We start from the raw sequence: 27327 nt of genomic DNA on the forward strand, positions 1-27327 counted from the left end.
GTATCAAATAAATCTTAGCTTAAAAATGGTTACACACAGAAATTTAATGCATTGGTTGCTCTTTGTTGTAAAATTGCAATTTCAGCGTTATAAAACAACAATGTTTCCCCTCTCAGAGTTAATATTTAACATAAATTACTTTAAGTGCTCACACAAGCTTTATAGTGACACATCACAGTTTTATGGTGCTCTCTCAAGGTTAAAAACTCATCTGTTTACAGCTGCCTTTGGCTGTTTTTTTCTGAACTATTCTGAATTTAACTTTAAACAATGTTCATTTTAGTACTCAATTGTAACTGTAGTTTAAGTCTAACTTTTTTTTATTCTGGTGTCATTTACTTTTTTTCTCCTATTAACTTTTCATATATTTATTTTGTAAAGCACCTTGAATTGCCTTGTTGCTGAAATATGCTATACAAATAAACTTGCCTTGCCTTGCCTCATACATACAGCTTTTTTGACTATAAAGACTTTTTGAAATTACAAATATAATAAAATACAAATATATATATATATATATATATATATATATATATATATATATATATATATATATATATATATATATATATATATATATATATATATATATATATATATATATATATATATATATATATATATATATATATATATGTATACTACCAGGCAACAGTTTGGACACACTCTCCTATTCATTTCAATATAAGAGTGTGCCCAAACGTATGACTGGTAGTATACCGTTTGGAAATCACAGCTCTAATGACTCCGTTTACCACTATCACCACTGTTGCTTTTACCTTCCACAAATTTAGTATTTCTTTTTTCAACTCTTGGAATTGTTCCAGCTTCTCGTTTTCCATTCTCTTGATCCTGGCATTGCTTGTGGTTTCTGTGTCTATTGCAACTGCTTTCTTCTGCAGTTTATTAACCACCACAATAGTTGCTCCGGCTGGTTGGCCACCACCAGTTCATCAGTCTGGATTTTAAAAGTCGCACAGGATATTTGCTTCAATTTCATGAAACTTAAAAGTGATTCTTCCGAAAACTGTGTGTTGCAGGGCTTTTGGTGACTCTGCATTTGATCCTACTGTATCTGTCATTTTCTCTCTTGAAACTAATGTTCAAACAATCTGAATACACAGGAAAAAAGGACAACCCTTATCTGACTTACCAGAAAAGAATTTCAGAATGTTTTCATAAGTAACAAGTGCAAAGGTTGAAAAAAATGCCAACTAAAACATATGTTACAAATGGACTTTATCACTTAGTCAACTGTTTTGTCTTGCACAACCAAGGTTTCAAGGTTGAGTCACCATGAAAAATACAAATAAAAAAGATTTAAATCTTTAACCCCCTAAATATAACTAAGTATGAGCAACTTATTTTAAGATGGCTAAAAAAGAAAAAAATGTTTTTCTTTTAGTTATTTGTTAATTTTTTGATTTTTAAGTTTGAACTTGATGTAAGCAATGGAAATTGAGAAACGGAAGAATTCAATGAAATAAACAGACTACAAGAAGAATAAAGATGCAGTAGGGTTCAGCACTTTGAGAAAATTGTATGAAGGTTTCTTGAAGTGAAGTTGTGAAGTATATGGAGATGGTTAATTTCAAATAAAAACATTTTGTTTTGCACGTTTAATGTAAAAGTCCTTTGGTTGTAGATGGTTTCCTGTAATACTGCAGTCCTGAGGTGTGACACAGCATAATCATCCATATCTTTGGAAAACAATCGTGATACCTAAGCATGCTTGATAAGATAGTGGGTGTAAATAAGCTGACCTGAGGAAACCGCTGCACTTTAGGCTTTAGTTTACTTGAGCAGACCTGACACGTGTGCTCTGCAAATGCTGTGGACTGAGGAGTAAGGAATTGTATCTTTCTGCCCCCCTGTGGTATGAATGAGGTTACTAAGGTCTCCCTGGTTTATAAACGGATTCAAACCTCTGGCAAACACCTCTTAACAAGAGCTTGCTAGGCTTAAATTGTCAAAGGATTTAACTTAGAGAACTTGCAACCAAACCAGACACAGACTGTCTCTTTTAGAGGGACTGTTAACAATTAAGAACTTGCACTTTAGATTTCTGTTTTCTAGATTTGAAAAATTAAAGCTTGTGACTTGTAAAAAAATACACATGACTTTATAAACTTGCAAATTTGTGAGAGAAAACTCAAACATTTGCAACAAAACACACAAAAGAACAATTAATTTAGAGTTTGTTTTATTTTTTTAAGACCTTGTTTAACCACACAGATGGAGCAGATCTGAGCCTTGATTTAAGTGTGTCCCAGTGAACAGCTGCGTTATGTTGTTAAAAGTTTCTGGAAAGAATCCGTCAATTTAATTTAATATGCCGGTAATTGCATCTTCTGAACAACAGATGTCGCCATTTGTCAAGATTGCTCCTTGATGAGTTTGCCAACTTTAAATGCCAAATTGATCATCTGACAAAGAAGTTATCAAAATATGTTGGTCTATTCTACAATCTCAGACATTCTCTTCCATTATTTGCTTTAATTACTATGTACAAAACTCTTTTTGAACCTCATTTGAGTTACTGTAATGTCATATGGTCGAACACTTTTCCCAGTTACCTTCTAAAACTTGAGAGCCTACAAAAGAAAGTCATACGTGCCATGTCTTTGACTGCTATAGACACTCCCACTCGCCCACTTTTTTATCGCCATGGTCTTCTAAGACTTACTGAATTCAATCTCTTCCATAATGCTTGCATAATGTTTGAAGTTGTAAATGGTCTAAACCCCAGACTGATGGGCCTGCTCCCTATCTGCCACCGCCAGCACCAGCACCAAACCAGGAACAAACACCTCATAACAGGTAAACAACGGCGTTTACATTGCACTGGTATGAGTGTTGTCTGCAGGGCCTCAGATCTGGAACAGACTTGATGACGACCTGAAGACGCTGTGTTCTCTCTCCATTTTTAAAAGAAATCTAAAAGTAAATTTACTGTCTACCTATTTATAAAATACCGTTGCTACATGACGAAGATATTGGGATGACTGTATGAATGGTTGTATGTATTTGTATGTTTTATTGCCTGTATTGTAATGTCTACTGTTCTCATATTCCCAACGGTACCACATCGCACTGTAAATTTCATTTTTCTTTCATGAACATTGGGCCCCCTCCCAAAAGCTTTTAATGGCTTACTTTGGGGGACCCATTCATACATGCCAAAGGACCATTATAGATGTCTGAATGGTCTCAATTGTATACATTTATTTTTATGGCTATGTATGAATCAACTTCAAAAAAACTCAAAACTTGAATTTAATATGCCTGCAATTGCATCTTCTGACCAACAGATGTCGCCATTTGTCAAGATTGCTACTTAACAAGACAGCGCTCATCAACAAGTGATTATTTCACCGATGTAGTTTTTAATGGTCTGAACAGTCATCTAATGGCAACAATAGCAGATTCAGAGTGTTTTACCTCATTATGCCTACAAGTGCCATTACTGTCAATGGAGTGCTGGCTAATGCAATTTCTGAAATTGCAGTACACAGCAATTGTAGTTAAAGCAAATACATAGGTTAATATTAAGATGCATTTAGATCTGTTGTTTGTCTGGTTTGATATCTCCAAACTAAATCTTAACAAGAATATTTGTCTTATTTCTAGTTAAAATGTCTAATTTTTTGTAAAAAAAAATCTTATTACACTTAAAACAAGACTCATCGCTGGAAAAAACAAAAGTTTTCACCTGTTTCAAGTAGATTTTCACTTAAAATAAGTAGAAAAATCTGCCAGTGGAACAAGATTTGTTTTCTTGTAATGAGAAGATAAACTTGTCCGGGACAAGTTGTCCCATTGGCAGATTTTTCTACTTATTTAAATAAGTGAAAATTTACTTGAAACAGATGAAAATTGTCAAATAACAAGTTGTTTTTCTGGTAATGACTCTTGTTTTAAGTGTAATGAGATTTATTGACTAAAAATGAGACATTTTAGCTAGAAATAAGACAAATATTCCTGGTAAGATTTTGAGTTTTTGCAGTGCAGGCTATCTTCTGGTATTATATGGTTTCGTATTTCTCGAACCAAGTTCGACAAAAAGGATGATTGCATTTATATTTTCATACAGGAAGCCACTGGTAAGCTGGAGACAGTGATCTAACGTAGGGGGGAGGAGGGAGAGATGAGGCTGAGGGGGAAAATAGACACAGCAGCGCAGAGGGGGGAAGGATTTAGTGGGACTCAGACAGACAGCAGACCGGCTGTCCCAAGCTGCTCTGATCCTCCACTCTCAGGCTCCAAGCCCCTTTATCACTGGCCACCTGCCTCTCCGAGAATAACCCAGCGGCATCAGAAGAAAAAAAAAAAAAAAAAAAAACAACCACAGCAAGGAGGCGAGAGGAGATCGTTGTGCCATCCTGAGAGGACGCGCTGCGCTCAGGGCGCACTTGGATTTGTTTTCCATTTCCCATCAGAGGAGCGCCGATCACTGCTCCGGCCGCTCCGGGCTGCTCCCTGCCAGGAGCCACTTTGCATGGATGCAGCATGGCCACGTTTGTCTGCAGGGTTCAGTTCTTAGATGACACCGATCCGTTCAACAGCACCAACTTCCCCGAGCCGACGCGGCCGCCTGTGTACACCTTCAGGGAGGATCTCCCCCTCATCAACCAGCTAGCGGGCGTCCACAGGCTGCTCAAAGCCCCACACAAGGTAGGATTACAGCCTGAAATATGCTCCTGCGTTAAATCGACGCAGCCTTACCGCTGTAGTAAACAGCTCTGGTCTTATGTCAATACATGCCAGTGACAGCTTTATCCACGATGGACGTGAGGGGGACACCTGTTTCAAAGCGCACACGCAATGAACATATGAAGTTAGGCAGTACTCGAGTTGAGGGGGGATGAGGGGGGATGAATGGCATCCCCCCTGAAATAAAAATGGTCAAAATCATCCCCCCCTGTAAAACTGCCATCCCCCCTTTCCATCCCTTATGTCATTTCATCAATGAATGTGGTTTTACTGCTATTTCAACATTTAGAGTCGTCACCAGAAAAATAACTTATTTGACAATTTTCACCTGTTTCAAGTAAATTTTCAATTGAAATAAGTAGGAAAATCTGCCAGTGGGACAAGATTTATCTTCTCATTACAAGCAATAACATCTTGTTCCACTGGCAGATTATTCTACTTATTTCAAGTGAAAATCTACTTGAAACAGGTGAAAATTGTTGTTTTTTCCAGTGATGAGTCTTGTTTTAAGTGTAATGAGATTTTTTTACTAAAATTAGACATTTTAACTAGAAATAAGACAAATATTCTTAAGATTTGGAGTTTTGCCGTGATTCATTTTACTTATCCTGTGAAGGACAGAGTCATATTGATAAGTTCAGAAAACGGTTTTTTATTTTTGTGTTTTGATGTATTTGATGTAAGTCCAGTGGATATTTAAAGCTTACAGAATGCTGCATTTAACTGCTGCTATGTCATTCCTGCAGTATTTCTGCAGGTGTTTTGGTCACTGCTATTATTTGTAATATATTATATTATTTGTAATCAGCACAAATTATCTGTCCCCATATGATAAAATCAACCATCCCCCCTGATTTTTTTTTTTACAACTCGAGTACTGAAGTTAGGACAGAACCACATGTGATTCTTTTTTTTTTTGATTTTTCACTCAGAGCATCATGCAAATAACTTCCATAACACCATCCAGAGGCTATTTTAAGAGCACAGGCGAACAAGTGATTGGCTCTCCAGCATGAGGAATGAGAAGGGGGTTGGCTTGTGTTTTGCATTCAAAGACTTCTGCAGCATCAAACCTGCATCAAACACTGGTTTCAGTTGTGCAAGACTAAATATCCTCATTTATTTTCAGCAGTTGTAACGTATGACGTCTCCAATTGATGGGGTCTGACTTCACAACTGCAGGACGGTGAATCTCACTGCTGTATTTTTGTACTCTGCATTTCACTGCAACAGGTGGTTGCAAACACGTTAGTGAAACAAGATATTTCCAGAGTTGCCTCATTCATCTGCAAAGTGACAGCGACACTTCTCTGGAGCTAATTTCACAGCTGATCGAAATCTGTTAAAAATCAGTCAAAATAAAGATGCGTGGCAGGAAGATATACAATGTTGCAGGACATATCAGTGTTAAAACCAAGCCAGAAATTGATAAAATTACACTTCAAGGTCCACTCACATGAGCATGCCCACAGAGAGGCATTTGCTCTTCAGTAAATCCCCTTATTTATATGAGTTATGTGCAGATAAAATGTTGCACGGCTAAAGTGGAAAGTGAAGATGGGATTGATTTGAAAAGAAAAGTGAGGCACGGACTGGAAAAAGGGAGTTTCAACTACTGACGCATAGCTCTGTCAGCAAACCAGCATTGGAGTGGTTTTCCAAACCAGTGGATCTTTTGCTGCTGAATCTTTAAAAGCCTGAAAAAAAAGGAAAAATGTCCCACAGCACAGAAAAGCTTATGATTACAACCTATAGACAGACAGATGGTGCTGCCTGTATCCGTGTTTGCAATTTTGTTCTCATTAGGATGAAGGCCATGCGCAATGGCAACTGGATATTGCGCTTAGATTATAGGGATGAAATGGAACGGCTGCAGAGTTCGCCGTCAGACGGCCCAGATCTCAACTTTGTTGTTTCTCAGGCTTTGGCATTGAGGTATTGTTGGAAAATGGGAAAAAACAGCTCCGTGTTCGACAAATCCCTTCACTATTTCTTAGTGTGTCAAAGCACTCTTTCTCACGTTTTTGCTTAATCCCTCTGTGCTCTTCTCTCTTTGAAAAGCCTGCTGTATCATTATACTGTGATGGTAGAGTTGTGTGTATAGCTGGGCTGCACGTAAAGTATAGGTCACTTGTCCCAGAATTCCTGTGGCCGTGGCCTGGATCCCTGCAACACTTTGTTGTCCTCACTTTGGATGCCTTGGTTTTCCTGACCTCTTCCTCCACCTCCTCTTCCACCTCTGCACCATGCACTAGTTCATGTGCACACACACAGACACACACGCACACACACACAATTGGTTACCAGGGCTAAATCAGTGTGCATAGGATGTGTCATTTTGTCCAAACTCCAAAACAAAGATGTTTCCTTTCCATTTCTCACAGAGATCATCACTTTCCTCTTCCAAGCCTAATCAATAAAACGCTCTCCAAAGTCCATCCAGTCTAAAATGTAGAAATCAGTGAGTTCAATTAAGATAAATGATGTACTAAAAATTAAATAACACATTCAGCTTAATTCAGAGGCTTCAGTCAACAGCTTACAGTTTTGCTGTACAAACAAAAAACAATCAAGCTCAAACTTCAGAGTTCCACTTTTATTTCATTACCAAAGGGTTCCTATAAAAGCAACATTGAGGGGATTTAATGGCCCCGCCGAACCCTGCCTCCCCCGCTCTCATCAAAGAGCCCGACCCTCTGAAGCTCTGATTTTGATATATATATATATATAAAAAAGAAGTGCTCAGAGACTTGTCGTCACCGTGATCCCCGGCAGCCTCGGTGTTGTTGTAACATGGAAGTAATTACTCCCTCTGCCCCCACACCCCCTCTTCCTCCCTGCTTTGCTCTTCGGGGAGAATTTGATTAAATGAGTGTAAAGTACACTAGGCACTAAGTGTTTCCCTGGCCTCTTCCTGGAGCCTTGGGCTGTGAAGACCTTGTGGTTCCCCATTTGGAGCCGCTTCGCTTCTATTTACATGCAGCATCATGCGTTTTGTTATGTTACCGCTTCTACTACCTTAACCAAGTGTTTGAGGAAGGAGACACCCTTTGGTGGCTAAGCTGCCAATGTATTGGGTTACAAAGTGGTCTGGGCTTCACTACTTGTTGTCCAAGCAGTGTTTATATCATTCAGTAATGCATATAGATGCAACAGAGCAGAAATGGGGGGGGTTCTTCATGGTATGATTGTAAAAGACAACACAGTTCAGGTGGAGTGTTGTAAGAGGCACTGCATATTGCTGGCAGACTGGGCACAAGGAGTGCTTTTGTCATATTGCTCCGTAGAAACGGGGGCAGTGGGACAGGGCATGATTAACCCCCTGCACCCGTTTGTCTCCACCCCTTTGTGCCTCAGCCAGAGCTTTTGCCAAATCTCATCTACATAGGAAGTGAGAAAAACAAAGGCATTGAGACTGGGCGGGTTAATAGGAGGACTCCCCTTAAATCAGAACCTGCTTGGGTTTTGTTCTGTTTAACCACGCTGAGCAAAGTGATCCAGGCAGACGCCGCCGCGGGTTCTTCGACTTGTTTCTCCGGCATCAAAGAGAGGCTCTCACACTTGATGTGGTTCTGATTGAGCTTCTGAATGGGTCGCTTTGTAATACTGAACACAAATGTGTATCCCACCCACGAGTAAAGTTAATGACTTTGGTGAAACTGGTTGTTTTGATGCCCTGTGATAGACGGGTAGTCTGTAGTGCAGCTTTGACAATTCCCAGCCTGAGACTCCAAATATGGTGAAGCAGGTGTAGATAATGGATGGATAGATGGTTATTTCTCTCAATAAGAACAGTTTAAAGCAATAATAATGTTTTTTTTAGCTCAATATGGTAATGAGGTTTATCAGAGAAGCGCTTATATAAACCCTCAGTCCTCATCGATTGGGCTTTGTGTTAATCTTGATCTCTTTGTTCTAGTTTTTGCTCTTTGTATTTCCATGTTCATGTTTTGGTTTTATATTCTGTTTTAAAATCATTCCACGTTCACATAGTCGGGTGGATTTTGCTTTCCACCTTTATTTCAGTCCAGGTTTCAGACACACCTGAAGTGCATTAAGATCACTTGCTACAGTATCCTTCCAGGTTTCCTTTGCTCGGTGCCAGGTCCTAATCTTTGTTTATCATGTGTTTTATTTCCTTCTTGCCAAGTCTTGTCCTGGACCTGGCTTCTTCATCCTCGCATGTTAGATTTTTGTTTTTGGACACCGTGCCACAGCACTGTTCTTGGTCCGTTTGATGAATGCTATTTTTGTGCGAGCATTTCTTTTAAAGTCTTGCCTGTGAGCCTGCACCTGGGTTTTCTCCACTATAACAATCTGTGATATAGAAAAGGTAGAAGCGTCTGGGAAATAAAACAGAATAAAAGTAAACTAAAACAAAAGATAGTACATTAAAATAGGATTTCTGAGGGATTGTTAGGTACTGTAGCAAGTTGATTATCCCCTTCAATAGAATATAATTATCTTCACTGTTCTATGACTGCTGCTATCCTAGACTTTATCTGCTGTTTCCATCAATAGCAGTATTTGTTTTATCTCAGAGGATATGACAACGATTGGGTGAGTTAAATCAAATAGTAAGTCTGCTGTTTTCATCGTAATCTCTCTGTCAGTGTGCTGAATACACAAGCGAAGCTGAAGCTGAAACATTTCCTCTTCTGTTTTACAAAGACAAGCCATCCCGAGTAGCGACACAGGTGACACAGTTTTTCAATTTGGTACATTCCTTCCAAAATTGCCCGAATTGTGGAGTTAAAGACCATGACTGAGACGCCTGAGACATAGAAATCTGATAAGGATTACATTTTAAACCACCTTCAAATGTTGTTTGGATGGATTTTGGAAATATTATTATTTCCTGCTTTGCTGTATACAGATATACCCCAAAATAATTTTCAGTTGCCAGTAGGGCTGGGCGATTTTGGACAAAAATAAAATCCCGATTTTTTTCTCTGAAAACCCGATCTTCGATTTCGATTTCGATTTTTTGGTAAAACTACAAAAGACAATGGAATAAATTGTTTCAAATATTTTATCTTTATTTTTTAAAGAAAAATAGCAAACAAATTTCCCTTTTGGGAATGAAGTGCAATTGAAAGATACTGTAAATCCTCCTTGAGTTTAGTAAAGTGACAACATTTACAATTTTCTTGACCAAACAAAGATGACTAGACTAGCTCTGTCTGTAATGCAGCCAGCTGCAAAAAAGGAAAATCGATTTTCCGATTTTCCTTTTTTTAACATCGTCTTGATTAATAAATCCGATTTAGATTTAAAATCGATTAATCGCACAGCCCTAGCTGCCAGTCTGAACAAGGCCTCTTATTCTCCTGTGTTCACTTTGCTTTGTGCCTTGGTCGCACCCCCATCAGACTCTCAGCTCCCGTGGACACACCCACCCTTCAGCTCCTGGGTGCATTCTGCCTCAGAGCAGAGTAAATATAGCGAGGTTATATTTATGCTGTGAGTCCATCCGACAGTCCGTCTCTGTGTTTCCGACTAAAAGAGAGGGAGAGACAGAGAGCAGTGGCGAGCCTTGTGATCTGTGGTCTATCCTGGTCAGAAAGTGACATCAAGTCACTTGAATGAATGACCGGGAGGGGGGGGCGCAATTGGCTGCACATCAAAGGCCGCGCAGTGACGTTCCCAGCGATTCCACTGAGCTGCTAAATGCCAGTGTATGACTCCTCTGATATTAATCATCTTTTCCTACGCAGAGAGCTCTGAAACAGACGCAGCAAAATTCATAGCTGATTGTTGCAACTTAATGATGTAAGTTGCTTTTTGTGACTGGTCCCTGCGATGGCTGCTCACACCTGCTTGTAACTTGTGACTGTACCCATAAACATCAGCGTGCCAGTGGCGTGCAGATATATTGCTGTGCACCTGGTCTCAGACGCAGCAAGGTTTCTCGTTACGCAGCATAGTGGGTTGTTTCTGATACGAGCCACGCTACAGCATGCAGTCACAGATGGCACGGGTGCAAGATGAGAAACAGAGAACTTTAACAGCATGATATACCAAATGCTAAATGTACAGATGAAAATGATGTACAGTATATGGGAATGGCTGTGAAAGTGATCCCAACAAACACGGACGCTTTAATGTGCCGAGGTGTCATATTGCCGTCATTTCAGGCAAAATTGAACTGTCACCTTTCTCAGAGCTGGTATTTAAATGCACTAAAATATGTCCTTCATTCTATATTCCACGCTGGTTTTAGTTTCATGTCCTGCAGCTTTATTACTAGTTAATTCACTTAACAGCTCTGTAATGCCAAAAGCAGAGCCACACTGCGTCTGGTTCTTGCTTTTTCACAGACCACTGTAAACACTAGTGCTCAAACGCCTGGCCCATAAACTGGCTTTATGTTACACACTCAGAATTGCTTTTAAAAAAGGGTGTGAAACATGTGTGAACATAGTCAGTGGGCATTTAAAAAGTGAAGCTTTTCCTGGGAGTTTCATGTATGTACATTAGTCCCTAAACACATCAATTACACATGACCAGTTTAGGGTTAAATTACATTTGAAATGCATGTTAAACAAACGCTCATCATGTTTTCTTTTTCCCATTTCGTAGCTTGATGACTGTGCACTCCAGCTCTCCCACAATGGGACCTATCTGGATCTGGAGTCCTCTCTGGCTGAGCAGAGGGATGAACTGGAGGGGTTTCAACCGGATGACACAGGGTGAGACGCACGCGCCACCTACATTTATACCACTTATAACAGACTCATACACTCCCTCGTCAAATTTAAGTATATAAGAGAGAAACTGATAAGGCTCCTAGCACCCTCGCTCCTTCAAATGCACCCTTTCTGACTTCTTCATTCTTATAAAATGGGGAGAATCACGAGCTGGATGTGGATTTCTTGGAAGCACAAGTACATGGAAAGAATGAAGCGCTATGGAAAGCAGGTCAGATGTGCCCTGCTTTCCACAGCAAGAAGGCTACTCGCATTTATTTATTTATTATTGGACTACTGATCATATTTTATGACAAAGCTCTCAAATCTGCCACCTGCAGTGTTAAAGAAAAAAACAACTATAGCACTGAAACAGAAGCGATGTGAAACTTTCTCTGGCTTTCAAGTCTTCCAGCAAATGTGTGTTTCTTTTGGGCCAAAAGGGACATTTTCCTCTTGGGTTTGGGCTCTTCCCCAGAAATCTGCATGTTGGAGAAAGTTTACACAACCGACCTGACGGCAGTTGTGTAAATTCTACGTGAAATATTCTGGGAATCTTTCAAAGACTGGTGAATTTTGAGATTTTTGTCTTCCACAATGAAAATTCCTTGTTTGCAGTGGAAAGAAAGGAAAGACAAGTATCCATAACATTTATCTATCTATAACTTTATCATTCATCGATACAACTGTTTAGACAGCTTATTTAGTGGGCAACAGTGTACAACAGATTTTAAACATTTTGAACCTAGCTTTGTCTGTTTATCCAACGTTAACATTTTTGTTCTGAAAACATGTCCAAAATAGCTGATTTATGCTACATACAGTTATGTACAAAACTTCTTTAAATTGCTTTAAATTCTGTGGGTTTTTCTTTTTCTTTTTGCATGTGTGTGCTATTGTCTTTGTCTAGAATGTATTTGCCTAGAATTAGGTAAATGCAACCACAGACGGACAAGAACATACTATTTTTTCCGCTGTGCCCTTATTCATCTACCAAAAATGAAACTAAACCAAAAACAAAAACAAACAAAAAAACAACATATAAGCAATGTGAAGTACCCCATTATTGCTTAAGAGGGTAAATTGCGGCCAGATGCTGCTGATCATTAGCCCTTGATGATCTGATCATGTGCAGACCTCCATAAATGAGACGTTTTGGCAGTTTGCCATTCAGGTGTGCCTTAACACAATGCCAAGAGGGAAAATCATAAGCAATGGCCTCAAGGAAGCAATCCTGCAGTGACAAAAAGTGTTACATTAAAAATTATATTAAACATGATTACTTATATGAGCATGGCTGTAAAGTAAAAGAATCGAGACTTTGAAATGGTCCAGTGAAAGTTAAGACTTCAACTCAGTTGAGGTCTGTAGTGGAACCTTAAGAGAGCTTTTCCCAAATTGTCAATGAACTGAAGTGACGTTGGCAAACAAAAAAACTCAAATTCCACCGTAATGATGTTGAGTCATACAGAAAGCTGCTACTTCATGTAATTGCTGCTAAATGTGGATCTACAAACCATGAAAACATGGAGGTATTTTGTCCACACGATCCAGTCTCCCTTTTCTTGGCCTGGACTCAAAATCTGCTCTTGACAAAGGACTGTAATGCACTTGAGAGATTCAGCAATTACCATCCATCTTTTCTACAGCTAACTGCCTTGTCATCTCTGTTTAAGAAGCTGGTTCTGCCAAATGAAGCGAGACGAGCACTGCAAATGACCCTTTGTTGCACACACACCTCTGTGATTACGTTGCGTAGAAACCCGTGTAAATCCAGCAGATTATCAGTGAGCCTCTGGCAACTGATCAGATGTTGTAATTTTAGCTTAAAAGCTAATTGGTGTAGATAGGGTGACATTACAACCCCAGATATGAATGTTATTGTCTGAATGCCCTTTCTTTAGACAATGTTCTATCAAGTGCTGCAACGTTTACTGGTAAACTGATCTGTCTGGGACTGGGGGTGTGTTGGCAGAACCGCAGAGGCAATTTGCTGTTTGAGTCTATTTGTGTGGCCGTTTGTTTCCATGTGTCCTCTTGTTTGTGTTTGTTTATCTTGTGCCCTTGGTGAGCCATGTGATGGACAGGTGAATGATGGTTTGCAAGTGTTTCTGGAGGGTTGAGATCTTGAGGAACTGGTTTGATTGGACACGCCTGTCACTCTATCAAACTGTGTCCTGTAATGGAGTCAAACTGAAGGGGCAGTGAGGACCTGAGTGATCCTGTTGGCTTTTATCTGAGGCCATCCTCGTGAACACCGTTTACACTCTGCCAAAAATGGATAAATCCCTTTAATTGTGCCCTCCTCACACCACTTCTTTTATGTTTGGGGTGATATTTGACGGTTGCTTTAACATCTCACCAGTAGGGCTGGGCGGTATGGACTAAAAAAATGTATCACGATAATTTCTGGCATTTATCCCGATAACGATGAAAAATTACGATAAAAAAAAATACCAATTCAACTCCACCTTTTTAACTATAAATCTATCACCACATTCAGTCTTTGGAGCCAAATCACTGCTCTAAAAGAATACTAAATGCTACTAAACTACACCAATTAAATTGAATTAATAAAAACCAATTTAATGAGTAACACCTGTATTGCAAAACTGTAATGACTCATTAAAACGTCATTTATCTTTCTTTCTTTCTTTCTTTCTTTCTTTCTTTCTTTCTTTCTTTCTTTCTTTCTTTCTTTCTTTCTTTCTTTCTTTCTTTCTTTCTTTCTTTCTTTCTTTCTTTCTTTCTTTCTTTCTTTCTTTCTTTCTTTCTTTCTTTCTTTCTTTCTTTCTTTCTTTCTTTTTTTCTTTCTTTCTTTCTTTCTTTCTTCCTCATTTCTTTCTTTCTTTCTTTCTTTCTTGCTCCGTTCTTTCTTTCTTTCTTTCTTTCTTTTTTCTTTCTTTCTTTCTTGCTCATTTCTTTCTTTCTTTCTTTCTTTCTTGCTCCGTTCTTTCTTTCTTTCTTTCTTTCTTTTTTCTTTCTTTCTTTCTTCCTCATTTCTTTCTTTCTTTCTTTCTTTCTTGCTCCGTTCTTTCTTTCTTTCTTTCTTTCTTTTTTCTTTCTTTCTTTCTTGCTCATTTCTTTCTTTCTTTCTTTCTTTCTTTCTTTCTTTCTTTCTTTCTTTCTTTCTTTCTTTCTTTCTTTCTTTCTTTCTTTCTTTCTTTCTTTCTTTCTTTCTGGCTCATTTCTTTCTTTCTTTCTTGCTCATTTCTTTCTTTCTTTCTTTCTTTCTTTCTTTCTTTCTTTCTTTCTTTCTTTTCTTTCTTTCTTTCTTTCTTTCTTTCTTTCTGGCTCATTTCTTTCTTTCTTTCTTGCTCATTTCTTTCTTTCTTTCTTTCTTTCTTTCTTTCTTTCTTTCTTTCTTCCTTCCTTCCTTCCTTCCTTCCTTCCTTCCTTCCTTCCTTCCTTCCTTCCTTCCTTCCTTCCTTCCTTCCTTCCTTCCTTCCTTCCTTCCTTCCTTCCTTCCTTCACGTTGTGCGTGGATTACCATAAACCATAAATCAGCTTTACACAAAAACATCATCAATGGGAATTTATCATTTTTACCGCGAGATGACAAATTCTTACCGTGGGGAATTTTTTTGACGGTTTATCGTGAACGGTAAAATATCGCCCATTCCTACTCACCAGCATCCTCGAAAGAATCTGTATCATTATTTTTCAAATTTTTATCTTCCAGCTGGCATTGTTCTAATCTAAAGGTTTAAAACTCAAACGGAAACCAATCAGAAAATCAAAAATGTATTGAGCTTTAGGTATATTTCTAAAGTTTGAAACGCCACATACATATATGACATTACAGGTTTTTTTCCTCCTCTATTCCTCTTTTAAAACTCCTTCTGAGTCATTGCTTTGACTGTCATTCTCACACGACAGGTTATCAGAAGAAGCATGTCTTCGTCCTATCAGCATCTCTACAGATTGTGTTAACATTTTGCTCCGTTTCCCAGCAAAGCCGGCAACAACATAACATAGGAACAAGAAAGCAGCTGCTCTCTATGCTTGTTATTGCATAACGTGTGTATCGCAGCATTATGGGCTGACGGAGCAGAGCTTTCCCTACTTGTTTTTGATGCTATCAGCATGTTTGTGATTGTAATCATTGTTGATGGGAGGATAACAGGCGTATTTGAGCTGCTCTTAATATGTCATCACATTTGACCTGGATGCCGGTGGGTGCTCAGCGTGCTCCCGCTTGAAATGTGGTGTGTGTGAATTTGTGCTCGCTGGAACAACGGTATGTGGAGGTGCTTTCAAATGTTTAAATGTGTGTTATGTCTGCTGCAGTTCTGCTGTCTGTTCCTGAAGCTCAGATGTCTATCAGCATAGGGGTGCAAAATATAACACAACTCACTACTTGGCTGCATCATTTCCATCAAATGCTTTTGTCACAATTAGAAAACTACATGCAGGATGCATCTTATCACTGGTGCAGAGGAAGTCTTATTTCCAGAAATGACACAAATTAGCTTTGGCGTTAATGCAAACTAACAAGGCGCAATACGGTCACTTAAACGAGTAGTAATTATGTTCCTTTCTGTTTTTGCCACTCTCTCAGGTCCAGGGGGAAGAAACACAGTGTTATTTTAAGGACTCAGCTGACCGTCCGCGTACACGCCTGCATTGGTGAGTACTGCACGACATGTTTGCGTGTACATGTAAAGCACGTACTTCTCCCTGCAGATACACGAACACATCAAGCAGCCTGAGCTGTATATATGTCTTTTTACATTTTAGTAATAAAAAGTCACTCAGTCAGAAACATATTGACTCATCAAAGCGCTCCAACTGTAATGCAGTTATACAATCTTCTCAGTAACTGGCCGTGGACTCACTTCTGGCGTGTAAGTCTGTATTGTAAATCCCAGCGGAGCTCAGCTTTTGGGGAAATCTCTAGCGTGAGATGTCCTTGACCGTTCTAAGTTTATAGTTGTGAAGCGAAGCCGGGAGGATTGAGGCTCAATGAATGATAGAGGGTGTGAAAAACAAAGATAGCTGATCAAAGTTAAAACAATGGCTTGATAGGAATAAGAAGAAGAAACTGAGGGTATTACGTACAAGGGAGGAAGGAATGATGCAAAATGTAATTAGAAGGCTAAAAACATCAGAAACAGACTTGTTGGCCTTATATGCTCAAATCAGCCTCTGCTTATTAAAGGATTTTCCTTTTTTAAACATAAATCATTTAGATTTTCTTTCTAATACTCTAATTTTAAATGAGAGAGTCCACCATCACTCTAAATGTGCAATGTGTGCACGGTCGATGACATCATCCGAGACGCTGGACAGGTGCTGTTTCAACCTCCTTTTCTCCATATGCGTTCGTGTCTGTGTCCTTGTGTTCCTGTGAAGCCTCATCACTGCAGTCAGCATCTGGGCAAGCTCATCTCTGCAACCTCAGGCTAAAGTCTTCTTTAAACTTCAAATTTGTGGTCAGCATCGAGCCTATCTGAAGACTATCTTCGCCATTTTCTGATGTATTTCATTTTTTCTGCCCAGAGTTTGACTTTCAACACAGTTGAAATACAAAAGCATAGGATTAATTAAAAAAAAAATAGATAGTAATTGTTAACATTTTTTACCAGAGAACTCCAAGCTCCTTCTTAATTGTCAGTCTGTTGTATGTTCAGTTAAAGTGTAAATGACCTTTAGTGCCATGAAAGGCGCCTAACAAATAAAATGTATTATTAGATATTGAATATTTGTTAACCTGCTAGCTGTGCTGTGCTGAGCTGTGAGCTGAGCTGCCGTTTCAGTAGCACAAACTGTTTCTGCACAAACACCAAACTGCATCATCTGTAGCACGCTTTCCCGAGATAAAGTAAGAAATACCAACTACACAAGTCCAAACTTGGTATTTTTGGCATTGGGAATGAAAACATAAAGGGCTTCCAGACCAGGACTTTCTGGATTGTTGAAAATGTGCAGTTGTGTTTGCCACACGTCTTCTCTGATCCATTCAATACCTGCGCTGACTCCAGCGAATGAGAAGAAGCTCACGAGTGTGGCTTCTTTCAATCATGATAATACAGTAGGCTATTAACAGCTCTCTGCAATGTAACGCATCAGGATTACCATCACACATGTTTAAAGTTTATATAATATCTGTATAATATCTCTCACAAAGTCATGCAATAAGAACTGTGTGCCATATTGTCAGAAAACATTTGTTGCTTTATAGCAATTTAAAAAAGACAGCTGTGCTGTGAGTTCAGTTGGAGCTGAACTTCACGGCTCCGGTAGCGAAGCAGGTGATTCCTGAAACGGCTGACAAGGAGTTCATAGTTGACGGAAAATCTGACAGATTCACAAAACCTTCAAATGGAATTGAAGTTTCATTTTTAAGTACATTTAAAAGCAAACGCTTTCAGTGGAGTTTTGTGACGGAGTTAAGAGATTAATATGGCCTAACTAATAACTAAAAATGTTCACTTAAATGTTTCATTTAAAAATAATAAAGGGATGTGTCAAAAAAGATCAAATGTAACTTATCTGTTGATAAATGATAATAAAGTGCTTTTAAGATGATATAGCTGTTAAATCTAGTTTATAATGTTTTTAAAAAATATATTTTTTTGATTATTTTTATTTTTTGATGTGATATATGACACACAAATGCTGCACCAAAGTCTTTATAGCTGTTAGCAACTATCCCAGTCATTTTCTCTCTCTTGGCTTGAGTGCTTTTCACTGACTTCCTCCATGACTCGGCTACATAGCCGGCGTTCTTCATGCCAGTGATAGCAGCGCTAATTCTGGATCCTGGAATCAGTGTCTCCGATTGGCTGAGAACGTGATGAGGTGAAAGGTCTCTCTAAGCAGGGCTTTGGATGTCAAGCAGAGCAAATGAGCACATGCAGAAACTTCATCTGAATCAAATGTCTTTTTTTATTGTTATTCATTCATGCATTGTATTATAAATCAAATTAAACCTGTTTCAAAAATGTTTTTAAACCAGCAAGACGTTTGTTACATTTCATAACCAAAAAGAGAAGCAACTTGCAGCAAACTCAAACTCCTGATACTGCTCCACCGTTGGTAGATCACCGTCGACCTGCTGACTACTCACAAGAACGAATTCTCGGTTAAATCTGAACGTGTTTGAAACAGACACGTGCTGCTCTGAGCAGGACGAGCAGCGACCTGAGTCAGCAGCCACATGCTGCTAACATGTCATCTATGCCCAAGCAGGTGAAAGATCTTTTTTCACATCAGCTGATGTGCCTGAGTGAACAGAAGTGAAGTGGTGTGAACTTAATCCTTCTCTCATGCTGTTGCACATGTAACACACACACAGACATACACACACACACACACACACACACACACACACACACACACACACACACACGTGCTGGTTCTCTTGGACTTGGACCATGTGGACGTGTGTTTCTCTGTTTCTTCATGATATTGAACTCATTGCGTTCTTTGTAGAGAAGTAAAAAAACAACTAAAAACAAACATAAAATAAAATAAAAAACATCGCATCATCATTAACAACGTGATGCATTTGCTTTTAAATAGCTTGGGGGACTTTTTGACCAAAGTCAAGGCATGATGACAGACTTAGCTGAGTCCTTTTTACCACAATGCAGATTTAATTCAGCTTGGCACAGATGCTCCGGAGCAATCAAACCCCGACTGGAGTGGAAACTCTGAAGTTCCAGCGAGTAATTCTTCTGCGTTAAGCAAAAATGCTGTTTAATCAGACAGAGACGATCAGCGATCCATGCAAACTTAAGATCTATTGACCAGAATGTCTCTGTTGTATCGTTCAAACCATTTAAATCTTTCTTTAATGAAGTTTGCCGATTGCTCTGAGGATTACAACTCACAGTCATCGATAAGCATGTGAGGACTTTGAGTTACGCGTGTGGCTATTTATTTATTTATATCTTAAATTAAAACTCGGGGAACAGATGAGCTCCTTGCATCCTACCATCTTCACAAGCGCTTTGCTTTGGCTTGCAAAGATCCGGATGTGTTGAGCTCGGATGTCCTTTAACCTTTTTCGGTTGTCCTCTGATCTTCTTTCAAGGCCACAAGGGTGAGAAAAAAAAAGGATGCTACGATGAAAAACACAGCTCTCCTGGGCATTTCTCAGCACTCCTGACGAAAGATCAAATTACCCAGAGGCTTGCCGGTTTGGGATTAAAGAAGCTCAGTGGTTCGTGCACGTATGAACGAGGGTGTGACAATGTTTGTGCGTTAATGTGTTTTTACTGTCGTAGACGAGAAAGAGGACATGGTCAGCAAATCGGCAGCTTCGCCTGCTTGTATGAGCAACACCGTGTAAATCAGAGATCCAGGTTTTACCATCCCTTAGCCCCACTGGGAAATCTGGTTGTCCTGGCTTTTTTTTTGTGTGTGTGTATGTGTGTCAGATTGGTGTCCAATTTCCCGAGTGTCAGCTTTAGCTTCACAAGGAGTGGCCTGAAACTCATCCCGTTTCACTCTTTCTCACACAATCAGCCTTTTTTTCTCACGAGCCCCGTTGTCTGCATCTCCATCTGAACCCCGCGTTTAAGGGGTTAACTGCAACCGCCTCCGTCGCAGCAGAGTCACCGAGCAGCGTGGCTGCATGATGCAGAGAGGTGGGGTGAAGCGGAGTTGTTATCTTTAGAAAGTGTTGACAGCACAGAAGCATGCGAGGAAGGCGCAACACAGCTCTGAACCTCAACTCACTAAATGTCAGAGTTAAAAAAGAGGGATTTGGGCAGAAGAGCAGCATGGGAAATGTGCACATTCTACCTTTTGTTTACACTTTTAGCAGCGTTTTAGTCGTTCAGTCTCAGTATGTCACATAGTTGAAGTATCTGCTCCCAAATTAACCAGTTTGAAAATGAAGCATGCATGACGAGCGTTTGTGAACGTGGCTCCGCTCCTGGCAGCGCTGCATCTTCATGATGGTGACGGACAGATGATGAGCCAAATATGTTTTGAGAGGGCATTTTTGAAGTCCTTTATGTGGAGGACTTCCTGGGTGGTATTGTATATGAAAGTCTGACACTTCATCTAAAAGAGGACAGTCATCAGGTTGTGCTTACTTCTGTCAGAAGAAGACAGTTTCATCATCACAGTACAGGTTTTACACATGAACCTAAATATGATTAATATAATACTGACAGAAATATAGGGCTGACAATAAATCACCTTAGTTTAAACTTTTTTTTCAACAAGCAGATGTATTTCCTTGAATCTGAAGTACAGTATTTTGGTTAAATACACAGATATGGTACGACAGCCCAAGTTCACCTCCACTTCACCACCGTGTTCTGCAGTACGTGCCTCTTTTAGACCCGTCCTGCAGCTCTGTGCTCTTCACTCCCAGCACCATGATGTGGAGTAGAGCGACTTAAAGATGTAGAAAACTGATCATTCGTATGGTATGTTGGAGTTTCTGAGTTACTCTTCACATCAGAAACAGAAATACAGAAATATTTTTTTCTCAAGCATATTTTTTTTTTCATAATACGTCTCCATTACCTGGTTGAGAAACTATCTTTTCTCTTTTTAATATTGTAAATTAGGGCTCAAGCATTCAAGCATCTCAAGTCTTTCTAGCTCTATTTCTGTCCGCCTAGTGGCATCAAAATGCATAAAGTTTGTGCTGCTGCATTATAAAAAATGGTTTCCCTTGGGTGGAAATCCATACCACTCACTGGGAATGACGTCAAGTAGAGAATTAATCAAAGGCCTTTTAATGGTTGATGCATTTGTTCAAACAGTCATTAATGGGAAGTTGATCGATTGATTGACCCAAAAGCAAAAGTTTGGGAAATGGTCCAAAGTGGAAATGTTTTTTAGCTGTTTGTATTGTGCTTAAACTGAACGCTCGGTGACTGATGACTTTAATATTCCCAAAGGTTTCGTTTCCCACACAGCCTCATCTCACAGCCTCTGCTGAAGTGAAGGGATGGGTTGTAATCCGACCAATTAAATAAGGAGAGCTGCTTCTATCTGACGGATAAAATATCTCGTTATGAGAGATGCAGCAGGTGAAACAGAAGATTCAGAGCGCAGAACAAAAGATCTGGCATGTGTTTTGGAGCCTTTTCAATCCCCTTGGCACCGATGTCTGGAATTTAGGCCTTTTTTCAGAAAGATTGTCTTGGTCTCTTGGATTTTTTTGCTCCCCAATTATCTATCTCAAATCACCCCCTCCCACGGGATCGTAAAAAGACAGGTGGGCACCAGAGGTTGAGCTGCAGTGAAGTTTGACTTGCTTTGAATTTCTGCGGCTGGACTGTTGCATAACAAATCAGCAGCTTGCTGAAAACCTGAAGTCAAAGCTCTTGTTGCATCTGTCTGTCTATCTTCTACTCACCCTTACCTTTCTCCTTCGTCACCACACTTTCTATTCCCAAACACAACACTTGTGATTCACTCATTCAGCCCCCATTGGTATGCTCTTATCCTGCTGCTTCGAATGGATAAAAAGGTGAGAATAGGCACAACAAAGATTAAACCGACTCTACGTAAGCACTGCGTATGGATTTGATGGTGTACGCATTCTGTGCAAATACAGTTAAGACTGACTGCCAGGGTGGTCTTGGCTGTTAGAGAAGTGCTCAGTGCAGCTTTGCTGAGAGGGTTGTAGTGGTAGCGGCAGCAGACACTCCTTAAGATTCTGCAGAATGAGTTGACGGCAGTTTACTGTGCTGGTGAACCCCTGCAGAGGGAGATGAGGCCTGGTAACGACATGGTCCGACATGGAGATAAATCTTTATTGTTCAGGAAGTCTGTTGCTGTGTAGTCAGAATTTCTGCCATGTTTAGTCATCGGTTCAACATTTCTGCGTGGATGCGGTGTGCATCTGCTTTCCCTGACTCTTTGTTCTGATGTGCACCTGGGGCTGCGGCTGAAAGAGCTGTCTTGGGATGCTTCGGTTGACTCCTGAGTCAACAGGGAAATTTAGCGAGGCTCGTGAACTGTTTGCACGGTGTTTGACAGGTTTCGACGTGTCAGTCACTCTGTTTTTTTTCCCTACACACAAACTAAATTTGATGTTTATGCTTCCATGTCATTTCAACCGTCATATCATTGATCAGCAGCAGATGAATATGCTCACATATGCAGGATTTTTCATTGAGGGACAGAATAAATGGTTTACTGGTGCCAGCAGCTACGACTCTGAGGGTTACCCACATGTGTCATGCTTTGGTTGCTGCCGTGGGAGGTCGAGAGATGGGCGATGAGGTGTTAGAGTTGGAGGCAGTGCTGATAGGACTTCACAGTACCAGCAGCTGTGAAGAAACCCACTAAAACTACCGGTAACTAACTACAGGTAACAGGCAGGCTGAGGCTGCTTTACGGTTTTGTTCTTAGTTGTGTTGATTTCTGCAGAGGACACATTTTGAGCGGCTGAATTTAATAAAGGGAAATGTAAACAAAGGTGCTCCACGTCTGTGCAGAAACCTGTGTGCCTCCTGCTATTTTAGATTGTACTTGTCTTTTGTTTCTTGTAACATTTTGAAATTAGAGTTTCAGTTCAATGGCCATATGTTTTATACGCTCACCGGCCACTTTATTAGGTACACTACTTGTTAATGCTAATGTCTAATCAGCCCATCACATGGCAGCAACTCAATGGACTAAGGCATGTAGACATAGTCAAGACGATCTGCTGCAGTTCAAACCAGCATCAGAATGGGTTAGAAAGGTGATTTAATTGACTTTGAACGTGGTGTGGTTGTTGGTGCCAGACGGGCCGGTCTGAGTTTTTCAGAAACTGCTGATCTACTGGGATTTTCACGCACAACCATCTCTAGGGTTTACAGAGAACGGTCAGAAAAAGAGAAACTATCCTGTGAGCAGCAGCTCTGTGGGTGCAAATCCCTTGTTGATGTCAGAGGAGAATGGCCATACTGAGGTATGCAGAAGAACATTTCTGAACACACGTGGAACCTTGAGGTGGATGGGTACAGCAGCAAAAGACCACACCTGTCAACAATCGGTCACTCCTGTCAGCTAAGAACAGGAAACTGAGGCTACAATTCACACAGGCTCACCAGAACTGGAAATCAAGAAGAATAAGAAGGAAAAACGTTGCGTTGTAAATGAGTCTCGATTTCTGCAGCGAAAATCGATTTGGTCTGGTCAGAGTTTGGCGTCAACAACATGAAAACATGGATCCTTCCTGCCTTGTATCAATGCTTCAGGCTGGTGGTGGTGGTGTAGTGGTGGGGGGGATATTTTGCTGGCGCACTTTGGGCCAGTTAATACCAACTGAGCATCGTGTCACTCCACAGCCTAAGGAGTATCGTTGTTGACCATGTCCACCCCTTTATAACCACAGTGTACCTCTTCTGATTGCTACTTCCAGCAGGATAAGGTGTCATAAAGAATCATCTGGTTTCTTGAACATGAGGATGAGGTCATTGTACTCAAACGGCCTCCACAGTCACCAGATCTCAGTCCAATAGAGCTCCTTTGGGATGTGGTGGAACAGGAGATTCCCATCATGGATGTGCAGCCGATCAATCTGCAGCAACTGTGTGATGCTATCATGTCAATATGGACCAAACTCTCTGAGGGATGTTTCCAGTACCTTGTTGAATCTATGCCATGAAGGATTAAGGCGGTTTTGAAGGCAAAAGGGGTCCAATTCGGTACTAGCAAGGTGGCCGGATGAGTGTAGGTCAGGAGAGAGGACATTGAGACGTTGTCATTGATGGGAAAACAAATAAAAGCCTCAAAGATGTATTTCAACTTGATTGCAGGAGGATTGCAATATTTCAACAAACTGAAAAATGAGCGTTAACACGAGCGTTAACACGATGTCAAACAGAGAGAAATCTTACTCTGATGGTGACTCGATGGCGACCGATGTGCGGCCTTTTGACCAATTTGACTATGTGATTAAGAAGACTTGACTACCTCAGCTTTAAACTCTAATATTGTGACATTTTGAAAGAAGAAGAAGAAAAAAAGCTCAACTTAGCAAAAGTCTGATTCTCAAGAGAGTGAAGCAAAAGTTTGAGCCAAAAGTTTGCATGAAAAATGGTTCAAGTTTGTGTTTCCGTGTAATAATATTAAACCATATAAGCGTAACTTCCATGTGTCTGTCTCGGTTGGATACATTGACACTTTTACAAGAAGGGACAGAAGCAGAGGTTCTGTAGTGTTTGTAGGAGGATGCTGCTTATGCACCTAAAGTCTGGTGGCGAGAACTCTGTTTTGATATTTATTTGCCCCACAAAACAAATGTACCAAATACTTTCCTTGCAGTTCTGTACTCACACTGAAACATGCTCCCCAGGGACTGTCATCGTGATGCCTTTACTGATGTGGGAAAGAAAAATCTAATTTTCATCATCATTTTTGTAAAAAATAGTTTTATCACACTTTAGTCAACAAATGAAGTGAAATTATTAGTCTGAGACAACAGCCAATCAGAGCTGGTGTATTTGCGTGGAAAGGTGAAATGAGTCGTGAGTAGCTCTTGTGCACTTTGATGAAAATATAAAGCAACAAAGTGGAGTACTGTTACATAACTGCTGGAATGAAGGATGCTGTAAAAAATGAGAGAAGCAGATGTATGGATGCCTTTCACATTTGATTTCCAGCAAAACAAGATGTTTTGCAAATGTATTGATGTTTGTTAGAAATGAATCCTGAAATTCATGCAGAGGTAACTGCACTAAAGCTAAGTTTGTCGTGAGCTGCTTGTGTGTTTGCTTACCTGCGAAGTAAAGAAACATCACCATCATCATCATGTCATGACAGTGGTATTGAGTAGGGAAATGACTGACCCACCAAGGCGGGAATGAAAATACATCCCAACTTCGCTCTAGAGAAGCTCCACAAACGAGACAGCAGGTCAGAAAGTAGAAAGAAGAACTCATGTCAGTCGCATATGACACAAAGAATGCCATGTCATCTATTGTGAACGACATTGCACGTTATTCTGTGAGAGCAAGCCCCCGGTTCTTTAACTGGTTGATGAATGTTACCTTTTATTAAAGTGTAAACAAGGATTTCAGAAATTCAAGGGACATTTTTAAAAACTGCATCACAGCTTATACACTTTATGTCTTGCTTACCAGAATGCATGGCTAAATCCAGGGTAAATTTAGTTTGCCAAAGTGACTTTTGACTGAACAATGTTCAGAAGCTGCTGTAAAATCTAACGTGGCAGTGCAGTTTTCACCTGCAGTCATCTGTTGATGCAGCGGCACCGGCGCTAGGGACTCAAAGCAACTGGAACAAACTCGTTAACAAGGCTGGCTCTGTGCTGGGTGCTTCTCCCGAGCCTCTGGTCGCTGGGTCTGATAAAACCACCGTTGCATAAGTTGCACATCACAATGAACTGCTCTTTTTCTCTACACAACACAACGATTACACACTGGAATGTCTTCAGACTGCTTCAGGTTCGTTGAACTATAGCCGGTCATCCCTGAACCCACAGCCTTAAACCTTTTCCAATGACTCCGAAGTAACTATCAAACTGACTCACTTAATTAGAATTACTTTGAATTAAATTCAATATATCTTCCTGTTCATGCTGGATAATAAAGAGAGATAAAGAGATAATGAACATATAATAAAAACAACATGTGTTGCTCATCATTTGGTGTGACATTTATAGTATTATTTTATGCTGCTGCAAGTAGATATGAGAGTGAGCAGCACCTCTCTCTCCTTGCTCAGTGTCTTGATGTGTCGCTGTAGTGTGGCAGTCGCTCTGTGTGGATGTGGCAGGGTTTTCCCCGGGGCTTTAGTTATGCTGACAAGCACGAGAAACCCAACTGTTGCGTTGTGGCACAACATGCTGCTGTTTGTGGTTTGGTCTCCCAGGCCTGTGTTGGCGTAGTGGAACAAAGTAGGAAATAAACTAGAGTGTGAGCGCACGTTGCTGCGCAGGTCTTTTCGTCTGGACCCATTCCTGCGTCCACCTGACTGCACCGGGGTAAACGTCCGGTTGGTCCTGTTTTAATCATTTCAAAACTTTGCATAATGAAATAAAACATCACTATTAGCAGAGACCAAACATGCAGAACACACGCTTGGCATCTCATCAAGATGAAAGGTTGTAGTGATGATGGGTTTAAGGGATGTGCGGAAAGAGATGGGGAGCGATGGCTTCCAGGAAAATGGTAAATCAATTAGGAAAGGAACTCAGGGGAAAAAAACGAAGCACGGCGGAAATACACCTGCCAGACAGAGAAGCAGTAGAGAGCCAACGTTTCAGCTCTGAGGACTGCTGAATAACAGTTGAGGATAAACAGAAAGCAAAAAAGTAATGCCACGGTGGTGCAGTTCTGCCAAAAACACCAGCTTGACTGACATCTCTGTGCCAGACAGTTTGCTCATCCAGTGCCACTTATGTGGGATTTCTGGTGTATTATGCAGATTGATTTCAATAGTTTTTCTTCACGTTTCCACAAGTAGTTCACAAACAAAGTTAAATATGAAATGAACTGGGGATCTGTCACGAGGCTACAGATGCAAAGCCGGAGGAAATGGTCGGATCACTCGTCTTCTCTGCCTCCAAATGCATCCGACTGTACCGTGATCCCATTCACACAGTGGCTTATGGCATATATCGGTGTGCCAGCTGTTTCAGGAAGATGCACACAACATGCACACTCACAAGGGAGGAGTATAATAACAGGCCCGGTATGAGTCAGAGCAAGATTTTACTCCCTTAATCCACTCAGTGAGCAGCACATATCCTCCTGGATCCTCTCTGTTTACTCACTCGGACTCTGCTCTGGTTTCTCCCTCTGCTGCTTCTGTAGTTTCCTTTCGGATTATTTTCGTCTGCCTCCATCAGGCTTCTCTCATGTGCAAAAAAGGAAAGTACATCAACTTTCAGTTTTACGCAATAATAATAATAAAAAAAAAATCATATACCAGGTACTGAAATAAGTCAAATCTGACTTCACATGAACAATCTAACATATCATTATTTGTGCAA

At 40.2% G+C, this 27327-nt stretch overlaps 1 protein-coding gene across 9 annotated transcripts in view; it reads left to right on the top strand.

The window, feature by feature from the left end:
• The first annotated feature begins 4187 nt into the window (after positions 1-4187).
• Positions 4188-27327, top strand: part of fhod3a (formin homology 2 domain containing 3a) — a 71157-nt gene continuing 48017 nt past the window's right edge. For all 9 annotated transcript variants that reach the window (XM_061741020.1, XM_061741021.1, XM_061741022.1 and 6 more), the window contains exons 1-3: positions 4188-4674; positions 11296-11405; positions 15964-16031. In XM_061741020.1, the coding sequence (XP_061597004.1) occupies positions 4510-4674; positions 11296-11405; positions 15964-16031 (343 nt within the window). In that variant the 5' untranslated portion in view covers positions 4188-4509. The remainder of the gene's footprint in view (positions 4675-11295; positions 11406-15963; positions 16032-27327) is intronic.

This window comes from Cololabis saira, chromosome 15 (assembly GCF_033807715.1).
Source record: "Cololabis saira isolate AMF1-May2022 chromosome 15, fColSai1.1, whole genome shotgun sequence".
Classification (NCBI taxonomy): domain Eukaryota; kingdom Metazoa; phylum Chordata; class Actinopteri; order Beloniformes; family Belonidae; genus Cololabis; species Cololabis saira.